At 33.3% G+C, this 10,974-nt stretch overlaps 3 protein-coding genes across 9 annotated transcripts; 1 reads left to right on the top strand and 2 right to left on the bottom strand.

Moving 5' to 3' along the window:
• Positions 1–691: 691 nt before the first annotated feature.
• On the bottom strand, positions 692–2,239 carry cbc (protein CLP1 homolog). The gene is made up of 4 exons (XM_018104691.2): positions 2,095–2,239; positions 1,483–2,035; positions 904–1,411; positions 692–842 (listed from the first exon to the last, which is right to left on the bottom strand). The coding sequence occupies exons 1-4, from the start codon at positions 2,191–2,193 to the stop codon at positions 725–727; spliced, it is 1,278 nt and encodes a 425-aa protein (XP_017960180.1). The 5' UTR covers positions 2,194–2,239; the 3' UTR covers positions 692–724.
• Positions 2,240–2,439: 200 nt separating this feature from the next.
• Positions 2,440–3,260, top strand: cid (centromere identifier). Its single transcript, XM_018104694.2, has one exon. It carries the CDS (start codon positions 2,509–2,511, stop codon positions 3,124–3,126), a length of 618 nt encoding a protein of 205 aa, XP_017960183.1. The 5' UTR covers positions 2,440–2,508; the 3' UTR covers positions 3,127–3,260.
• A 607-nt stretch (positions 3,261–3,867) lies between these two features.
• On the bottom strand, positions 3,868–10,844 carry bbc (choline/ethanolaminephosphotransferase 1 bbc). Of its 7 annotated transcripts, XM_089261105.1 has the most exons (8): positions 10,214–10,844; positions 8,776–9,016; positions 8,549–8,707; positions 7,588–7,719; positions 6,319–6,450; positions 5,268–5,399; positions 4,343–4,501; positions 3,868–4,251 (listed from the first exon to the last, which is right to left on the bottom strand). In XM_089261105.1, the coding sequence occupies exons 1-8, from the start codon at positions 10,432–10,434 to the stop codon at positions 3,928–3,930; spliced, it is 1,500 nt and encodes a 499-aa protein (XP_089117231.1). In that variant the 5' UTR covers positions 10,435–10,844; the 3' UTR covers positions 3,868–3,927. The 7 variants fall into 7 exon arrangements, with proteins under 7 accessions (XP_089117231.1, XP_089117233.1, XP_089117232.1 ...); XM_089261107.1 differs by lacking the exon at positions 7,588–7,719 and having other exon boundaries at positions 10,214–10,842; XM_089261106.1 differs by lacking the exon at positions 5,268–5,399 and having other exon boundaries at positions 10,214–10,839.
• Between the last annotated feature and the right edge of the window lie 130 nt (positions 10,845–10,974).

Here is a 10,974-nt window from a genome sequence, read left to right as displayed (position 1 = left end):
GACTAACAGTCCCAGTTGAGTAGTTTCTTTAGAAATAAACAGAGCTGCCAACTCAACTCCCCAGCGCCTTTACAAACCAAATCACCAATCGAAAATGGCTAGAAAAGGCTAAAAAATAAAATTTTATATAAAGAGCATTTTTTGTATAATTAATCAATTAATACCATTACCTTTACTTGAACACATATGTACTTCCGTGAATAACTAGCAATTATTCATATTCGCAAAATTGGGTGGAGCGTTACCCCTTATTAAGGATTGAGAAAGGCTTTAAATATTGACTTGGTATTTTTCGGTTTAGAATGTTATTATTTTTAGCATTTTCATTTTTCGCTATTTCATCGTTTTTTCGACGGCCAGACTTCAATGGAAAAAACTGGAAGTAACGGGCTTTTATAAATAAACCAAGTAAATGATCGATCTGAATATCGATTACATCCAGTTTAGCAATAAAGCTATCGGATTATGATCGGACTGTGAATATTTAATTGCGTTTTCATTTAATATATTTTTAAATAAATAAAAAAGATAAAAATTTTTATTTTATTCAATTAAAATTTTGTTTTTAAATCGGATTATTTTTGTTTTGGCATAACATCTGGAACAACACACCGTTTGGAAATTACTCTAAAATTAAAATTTCTATTGGACATCTAAGAAAATACATGTCAATGAAAAGATAAATACATACATATGTATGTACATATGTGAACAAATTCATGCGTTAGGCATGATTGTCCATAAACTGTACTTCAGACCACAATAACAACGCATTCGGCGGCAAAGGACGTGGCTGTGGTGACAGCAGCATTACAGATTGTCGCTCCATGTCCACTTCAGTACTTTAACAAGAGGAACACAAATGTATCATCGATATCTTCATAAAATAACAAATTAACTTACACGCAACAAAACCCAGCAACATTAGTGCCAATGACATTTTCATCCGTAGACTCTGCAAAGCTTAACGTGAGAATGTGATGTAGTAGAGATGGCGTCGGCGTAACCGGTACAACTTTTTTTTTGTTATCTTCCGCCTTCATACCAATGGGCATACATGAATCAGGCAACGGGGGAGCACCAATTTTGTAAAGACGTAGATCTTGAAATTTGACTTCAAACGAAAATGGATAAAAAGGCGTACGTATATTGCCATAAAAATATTCCTTTATGCGTTGCTCGCGCGATTCATGCCGTAATTCTTTAGTTCTCTCTACCACGCCGCCACTTTTTGGCAAGAGGACAACATGAACATTGCTCGGTACATCCCGCAACAGGTCATTGTACAGACGCTCCTGGTTTAATACAAAAATGGCACGAGCGCGATAAGCTCGGGCTGCATGCAGCAAGTGCTTGTAGCCATAGCCCTTAACCCAACCACACGTGTTGACAATGATGCCTGAGCTTTTGGCTGCAAAACAATTGCATTACACATAAAGCTATTGAACTAATATCTTATACATATGTATATTCTTAACATACTTCGTTTATTGGCGTCTAACGATTGCAGTGTCACTTCCGCCATTTTTGATACTACAGCATTATAGAGCACGCTGTTGCCACTAGGAGATTTGTGACCAAAGTGGTAAACTAAAGGTGCTGTTTTCGCAAATCCTTCCTCGACACTGGCTGGTCGTTCAATGAGAACAGTAGCTATATTGCCAGGGATTGAAATAGCACCTTGGCCCACATCGAGATCTGCATAAAGCGGTCTTCGGCCTACTCGCACTGCATAGTTCAACAGAATACGACAGAGGGTACTCTTTCCCACGTCCATGGGCCCTACTACTAGAATAACTGGGCCCCGTTTATCATGTTCTTCGGCATCAATACGAAACTGCTCCAATGCTGCATGACAGTTTATATATTGTATCATCGGTGTCTCTTTAGAGATATAACAGACATCCATTTTGCCCGTTACTTGCAGAACGCAGCCTTGGTAGGTAAATATCGCCACTTTTGCCCCTATTCCGAATTCATATTTCTTTTTCTTTACCAATTCAGTGCCAAAGAGCTCTGCAAGCCCAGAGATGAGCTGAAGTATTTATATATTTTTTTATAGAATCAGAAGCAACACATTAATCTACACATTACCGTCAAAAACACTTTAGCCTCTTTTTGCTCGATTTCGAATCGCAGCTCAGAGTCTGCATCCAATATATATTCTCTACCATTATTATTATCTTCTGACATCTCTACTTCGAAACTTGATAGCAAACACTGACCAAACAACACAGTGTCAGTGTAGCAAATAAACAATGCCAGTGTGACTGCTTGATAAAATACTAATCAACAAAAATTTAAAACCTAAAAATACTAAAAATACTACATTCAAATGTTATAGTAGTATTGAAAACGTGCAGTGCTGTATGTAATTATTTAATTTCGTTTTGCATCCCTTACACAGCAATGCTTAGAAAAAAGGCGGCAATTTAGTTTGATTTTTGTCGAGTTTCAGATTCTATACTAAGCTCATTTATTATAGATATAATCAGCGAAAACAAAGAGATGATTCATTCAGATAGCATTGCTGATGAGGAAAGTGCATTCCAAACGCCAGAGCACGACAACGAGACTGACTATGGATTAGAATTTACCACTAGTCGTACTAGTCGTACCACTCGTAAATGCTCAACGCTGCGCAAGAACTCTTCAGGAAACCGTGCTCAAAAGATCACAATAGATAATGTTAGCAGCGATGAAGAAAACTTATCACCGATAGCAACCCCTCCTAGTAGGCAACGCCAACAATCATCAGTATCCAACAAACATAACCCAAAGCAGCCGCCAGCAACCGCAAAATCATCGAGACGCAAAAAAAATGCTCCAGAGCATCGTTTGAAAAAACTGCACCGTGAAATTGAATGTTTACAGAAGCACCAGGGCTTTTTGATACCCCGATTAGCATTTTCACGCCTGTTACGTGAAATTTTGATACAACATTCAAAAATTCCATTCAAAATAACCACTGGCGCCCTAGAGGCTGTGCAGACCGCAACCGAGATGTATTTAACGCAACGCTTCCAAGATGCTTACTTGCTAACGCAATATCGCAGTCGGGTCACTTTAGAGGTTCGCGACATGGCATTAGTCGCATACTTCTGCAAAACCTACGGCAATCTGTAAAAACAACTTTAAGAACTGAATTGATTGTTTATTTGTATGTTTATCGATAAGTATTGAAATTCATGTAATTCGTGTTCTATTGCTCAAAAATTATTTTTATATTTGAATACAGCATAAATTTTGTTAAATCAAAATCGAATGCATTTTTAGTTCAGTGACCACTGAGAATGATTATAGGCAATTTCTATGCTTACTACACAAATTAGTATAATATACTTCAGTACTAATATCATAACATATAGTACATACATCATAGAATTGTATATTCTCTCAGTGAGTAAGAAATAAAGTGCTAATTTCCTATACGAATTTAATTAATAACATAAAAGAAATATGATTCAGTATCAGACGATTGCTCAATTAAATTAAAGAAAATTATCGTTTAATGAAATCCAACTATTAACTTTGACTTAACAGTTAATTGAGCTTTAAGCACGCCAAAAATGTAAGTTTTGGCGTTTGATTATTATTTTTTATTCATTTCTTCCGCTAAAATCTGGATTCTGTAGTTTTTACAATTTACATAACTATATAAAATATTTTTACACACCAAATATATATATATATATATATATATATATATATATATATATATATATATATATATATATTGATTAAATTTGCCTCCAGTTCTTTTATCTTTTTGGTTACAACATTTATAAATTAGTTATACTATTTGTTGATTTAACATTTCGACGGTAAATTTTGGTTGGTTAAGCTTAAAACTGTTTAAACTTTCTCTAACACCGAAAATATTTGAAAGTTTCTTAGGAATTTGAATGAAATCAATGCAACATATAGTTAGTGCAATTTGCTTTTAGACTTTCGGTGCGATGTGCTACCATTTTTTTCCCCTCCGAAATTGATCTGGCTGCCCACCGACGAGGTACTCGAGACCTTGGCGCTATACGGTATTCTAAACAGGTCGATCCGCAGATGCTGGCAAATCTCGAAGCAAACCTGCGCACAGTATCGGAGTAAATCCTGGGTGCTCCAGGCTAGCGTAAACCAAAGCAACCAAATCTCTGGCACAATACAATTAAAGTACTGATTGAGGAACAATAATGCTGGGCCCAGTAATGACCAGTCCAAATATTCCATCTCAGCTTTCGTCATGTGGGCAATCTGCGTTGCAAAAAGAGTAATATTAATAGATCACATATATATTCGCTTCGATTGCTGATTCATACTAATTTTTTATCGTATAAGCACTTACCACTAGTTTATTGGTGATTTTAGCCGCTACCATGCCAAAGGCCAGAATAAAAACAGAAGCGTGCTCCGTAAAAATATTATCCGGGGACTTTTGGGCAATCATGAGCGCCGGCAGGACCACTAGAGTCAGTGGTATACTAGGCGATAGTACGCTGGTACCCTTTATGTAGTTGAGATCGGTTAGTTAGTATAAAATTTTTTTATTCAAAAAAAAAAAAAAAAAAAAAATTAAAAAAAATGCGCTACGTCGTTTTTGTTGAGAAGATTTGCAAATTGTTGCAAACTTTGCAAATCTACAGCAAACACGTTGACTAATAACAAAATTTATTTTTGTTGGCTCTAATGTGACATTTATGTTTGAAGGTTGTAAGTTATAGCAAGTTACATTGTCTAGCGCCAATTAGTAGGTGTGAGTAAGCGAGTGGGTGAGTGGTTGGGACATATGATTTGTAAGCCAAACCAGATACACAAGAAAGCATTATTGAAATCATCCAATACCAAATGACCTAACCAGTAATGATAACAATAAACATGAAGGGGAATGAAAGTAACTCAAAATAAAGTTTAGATAGCTTCGGATTACCGAGGACTACTCATATATATATATATATATATATATATATATATATATATATATATATATATATATATATATATATGAGTAGTCTGAAAAATATAAATAGATATATACACATATATATTTATTTTTAAAGATTTTTTTGTTCAGGATTTGCAACATTCGGACAGTATATCATTATGCATCGAAACAATGTACAAGTACATTACTTGACCCTCTATGGGTATAAATATATAAATAAAAAATTAAGCACACAACTTCTTCCTAACGTAAGTTCATCTATTTTTTAGTAATCAAGCTAATTACAATGCCTTCGGTTTTTGTGCTATACGAATATGTTAAATCTTACTGCAACGGATGATCCATTCTTTCCACAGCCTTCGTTCAAAATTGATTTCGAGTATCGTAATGCTAAACTCAAGTCAATTCCACTGGCCATATAAAACGGCAAGCAGCGTGTTTCACACTCGAGATAAGGCATCTGATTAAATTAATAAATTTTTTAAATGCGTTACATTTTTAAAATTTAAAAGAAAAACCATAATTAGGATAGAAAAACTTATAAATTGATAACAATTTCAAAACATATTCAACAAATCGCTTAATATAAAAGTTAACATTTTAGAAAAAAAAACTAATTTATAGTCTAAAGTTTTAATAAAATGAATAACTTGAAATATTAAATAAGCGATCTATTAAGCTGATTTCAATTAAAGCTAACAATTAATCCTAGGAGTGCATGTCTAAAAAGTATTCTAATAAGTAGTACACTTTATTGTATGAAATAATAGTCTTCATTTTCTTTTGCTATAACTAAACATGAACGAGTATTTAATATGGAATGAAAAGTGGTGCCGTCTATTATAGGTAATTAGTGATGCTAATATTAATAACAGCACAAGCCGCATACAAATTCTGTACGATATTGAAGATTTTTCCCTCCTTTCGGGATGCCCGACTTGAAGTACCCCAAGACTATTGGCAACGCGCTCCACCCTTACCAACACCACTACTGCTTACTGAACTTGAATGAGAACATTCCCTTTGAGATTATGTAATTGAGTAAGAGTCTGTTTAGAGACGTGTCGTCAGACAGATATGGTCTCTACTTCAGTTATTCGAATGAAAATGATAATAATAATAGTGATTGGAGGCCTCAGTTAATTTCGATTCCCAGTTGGACATATACAATTACAATATAAAATAATAATATCTGCAATTGTATTAGGTGATAAAGCCATGTGTCCGTGTAAGATAACTATTTTTAATTTAATAATTAATGTAATTAATAATTATATTTAATCCAGTAAATGTTTCAGTTTGAATGATTTAGTATATTAGTAAATACATATATGGAATTGAAAAGTTTGCACTTTCATTAAATGGAAAGCAATGCTTACAGCAACTGATGAGCCGTTTTTGCCACTGCCGCCTTCAATAAACATTTTTTGAAAATTGATTATATTCAAGGTATAACCGAAAGTGATAAATACTAATATGGTATAATTCCACGAAACTCCCACGATAGGAATCTATTGTAGATGGAAATAAAAATCACAGAACGAAACAAATAAACAATAATAACAACATTGAACAAAACAAATTAGAATATTTTCACAATTAATTTCTAAGTTATAAATCTTAGTCCGTCTAGCTATTGAGCAGGTTGAGTTAAGAAAATATCTACTTTTTTACAGATTTTCTGTAAATGACACGATGAATAATTGACAAATGTAACATCTAGTCAATACTCACATAAAATTTCTACGGATATTTGAGCAATTCAACTATATGCTATTAATAATTAAATACGTAATTTTTTATTACAATAAATTGACTGAAACTAGAACCAGTTTCCCATAATATAAAGACATACATTCACATACATATAGAGAATAATAATACTTAAAAAATGCCTACAAAACAAAATACAATGCAGCCCATATTATAATAACATCCTATAAATTATAGTTTAAGCAGTCAACAGAATTCAAGCATGCCAATGTAAGACATAACCAGTATTAGGTATTTCATTATGCTTTAAAGACGAGTAGAAGCAGAAAAAGATGCGGATAAATATAATTCTCAAACCTATATATTTTGTATCGTATGTAATAAGTATTAATAGTAAAATAAGTAGTGGCAAGCAATAGGAGTTATCAGAAAGATAATGAAAACAAGAACCCACTCCACGCTTTCACGAAACGCCCGGATTGTAAATTCGTTTTCCGTTTTCAAATTTTTCAAATCATAAGCCAAAATAATTTTTGTTGTATGTTCTGTGTCTTTTGTGTTTGTGTTTGCGATAAACCAAGAACAACATATACAAATTTTTGGGGCTTTACTATACAATAATTTAGTAAAATCATTTTTTCTCAATTTTAAGGATTAAATTTTGAGTTTCTTACTCAATTTTAAAGGCACATCGATTCAATTTGCACTAGAGAGGAAACTCTCCGACAAGAATTTTTCAATCCAAATATAAAATATTTCCACTGTGTTGAACATACCAATGATTATGATTATTCTATTTTAGCTCAACATATTTATGATCAAAAGAAAAGCCCAGAAAATTTGCTAGAAGTCACTTTGAGAGCTGTGCTCATAACGGCTGTTTGATATATCCTTAAATGTATAGTATTCGATTGTTTAAGAGTGTTTAAACTTACAGCAACTGTGGAGCCGTTTTTGCCAACACCGCCGGCGACAACGATGGAAAAAACATATGTTAAGGATATTACACCACACACAATGGTCGTTATAGCCGGACCATACCACAGCTCAATCTTGCCAAAGCCAACCTATATATAACCAACATATATACATACATACATACATACACATATATAAATATATATATATATATTTTTTTATTTATGTATATATATATATATATATATATATATATATATATATATATATATATATATATATTATTTTTTTTTATTTTTTATTTGTTTATTTATATATATTATTTTATTATTATTATTATTTTTTTTTTTTTGTAACGATTGATTATGCGTGATTTTGTGTTGCATTGTTGTGGCAGTGGAACGGATTTGTATATAACATAAAAGTAAAAGGTATTAAGACTATTACAATTGGAAACCTTTTGTTATACTTGGTGTATCTATGATGATGAGTGATTAAAAATATAATTTAGGTTAAGTTAAAGTTGCATTTAGCTTGGTTAAATTTAGTGTATTTCATTTTGGTGTTTAAATTTATATTACTGCCATTACTTAACAAAGTACAGGAATATTACTAGTGAAAGAACTCAGATAGCAAATATCAGGCCAAGAAATAAGCTCAATTAATCGAAACCAAGCGCATACAACTTTAAAAGAATATCGGCAATACATCTTAAAGTAAATACGTTTATAAATACATTTAATATAGGATATGACTATATTATAGCCCTAAATGAATTAAGAAAACGCAATATCGCCGAACATAACTAATAACTCCCAAATATAATTATAACTTCACAGTGAGACTCGCATCATTCTCTATGTTAATCTAATATACATTTTAGTCGCTAGAGCTCTATCAGATAAATGCTGAAAATGCTAAATCCTAACAAAATATATATTATTTTTGTACAAATTTAATCCGCCCAAAATGACTTACCTTGGTCAACCAAATCTCCGGACCCAAGATGGCGGATACTAAGTGTATGGCAATAATCGAAAATTGTGCTTCAGTGACGTCAATGCGTCCAAATCGCATCGTTCCAGACACATAAGTTTGCCAGTGGGCACAATAGAACAATGCTATCGCACAGAAGCACTGAAAGCAACAAAGAACGAATGATAACGATTGTTAACGTATTTTTTTAAGATAAAGTTTTCAAATACCTGGAAGAAAAGCCAGTTCGGGTAGTGGCCTAGTTGGCAGGATATACACGCCGAAAGCGCCACGAATATAGTTGATATGGAGTCACAGCCATGGTCGAAGAGCTCACCTAGCGGTGATGAAGTGTTGGTGCGCCGCGCCTGCTTCCCATCTATAGAGTCTAAACTCTGATAGACAAAGAGTCCAAGAGCACAGAGAAAGCATGTCCAACGTGGTGGCGGCTCGACTCCGTTGGGACTGTAGCTGAAATTTAGAAGAAAATTTAGTTGATACGTCTACAATAAATAATCACAATATCCGAAAATTTGTCCGCCTTTGTTGACGTCAGTAAATGAATCAAGCTAGTATTTCAGTTTTTCAGTGTCATTAAGCTGCAGAGTAAGTCACTGCCATCGTCATTTTGCTAATAAAGAAAGTAGACAGTTTTTATGCCTAACTTCTTACCTAAGAGACCATGTTACTAAAATAATACTGACAAAGTGAACAATCTTAAGACCCAATTTCAACCAAACAATACTAAATCAACTAGTTAGTCTGTATTCATGTATAATTTTATAGCGAATGTTAATTTCAATTTTTTTTTTGTTATAGATAACAACAAATGTATGTACCTAAGATAGCTTGAACTCAAAATATTTCAATTCAAAACTCAAACAATTTGTTCATTATATTAATGGATCGACTTTTACATTTTTTGACCAAACAATTTGATATGCAAATTCTAATTTAATTCAATCGAAGCAATCATCGATCAAGCAACGAAGAGCATTGCAAAGGTACTTGAAAATAATTTACTCTTAGGGTTAATTAAATTGATCTTATAGAAAGTCTGACAGTATATGAGCCAAAAGCCCAATGATAATCAACGTAAAAATATCTGCCCATTGACTAGTGCACTGATTTTTTGTCTTCCCTTATCATGAATGTATTATATTAACCTAATTTAACAAAACAAAATGACCGATCAGTTTAAAAAAATGTTTTGCTGCAAACAGTAACGTAAGCGATATATTTACTATCTAATCATAGTATTTTCGCGAGACCCACCCTCCTACGCAGGTTGGCATGATCATATCTGAGTTCCCTTGCATTTTGAAATGATATGCAAATACAACTTACAACCTAGAGATTTAATCTATAGTATCAAGTTGTAATTGAGTATTTGATATGAGTATTGAGTATTGAGATGATCGGCGTAAGATATTGATAAAGATTTCCAGCGGCGAGCAAAAGTGAAAATTTACACGTCCACCTAATTCTACTGACTCATTAAGCATAGGAAAACACGCCACCAAAGTTGTGACTTTAACTGAGTTGAACTAAATATAAGTACAAACATATGCAGAGTCTATATTATATACACATACATATGTATATAAAGTTCATTTGTATATGTACACAGTTCTTCAATCAATAAAAAGATTTGAAAGAAACACTCACCAAATTAATATCAGCGTTGTCACAATGTTGAGCATTAGACCGACGATTGTTATGAGATTGGGCGCTAGCCAAAGTGGCGTTTGGGCGACCAACCAATTCCACCACGGTTGGAGCAATGGATCTAGCAGACTTGCACTGAAACATGAGTATTTATGTTCGCTAAGCTTGCGTAGTTGCTGGGGACTTAGAATGCGTTGTTCCTTATAGGCAAGTAGCGGCATTATTTAGTAAGCGGGCGACAAAGGTTACACCAACAAAAAAAACGTAGAGCTTGACTGTATGACAAGGCGCGCAAATTATCGATATTGCACTTTTATGTACACACACCACACGCCTTTCTTCAAATGGTCTTTGCTATATTCATTCGGCTGCATACACATGTACTACATCTACTAAGTCTCTAAAGCGCTTGTGTGTGCGGTATGTCAAAATTTTTTATGTCACATTAACAATTCTTAAGAGCTCTTGGAAATTAATCTTATTTTCACCAAAACACCAATCTTATTCTGCTTTTTACGTTAGGTTAAAAAATTTTCGTATGCCAATACGCCCAAATTTTGCTAACATATATTTTTGTCATATAATTATTTTTTACTCCCATACGCGTAACAAATCGCCTGACATGCCTTTCGTCGTAGCTACGAGTGCAATGTGACCGTTTACCCATACAGCAAATGAACTAAACTAAACCAAAACAAAAAGTTAGGGAAAGTTTTTACATTATATTGATTAAAATTGAATGAAATAATGTATTGACAAGA

This window comes from Drosophila navojoa, chromosome 5, assembly GCF_054131105.1.
Source record: "Drosophila navojoa isolate 15081-1374.11 chromosome 5, UAZ_NAV_1.0, whole genome shotgun sequence".
In the NCBI taxonomy this organism is placed as follows: Eukaryota; Metazoa; Arthropoda; class Insecta; order Diptera; family Drosophilidae; genus Drosophila; species Drosophila navojoa.
This window is presented reverse-complemented; position numbering and strand designations above follow the sequence as displayed.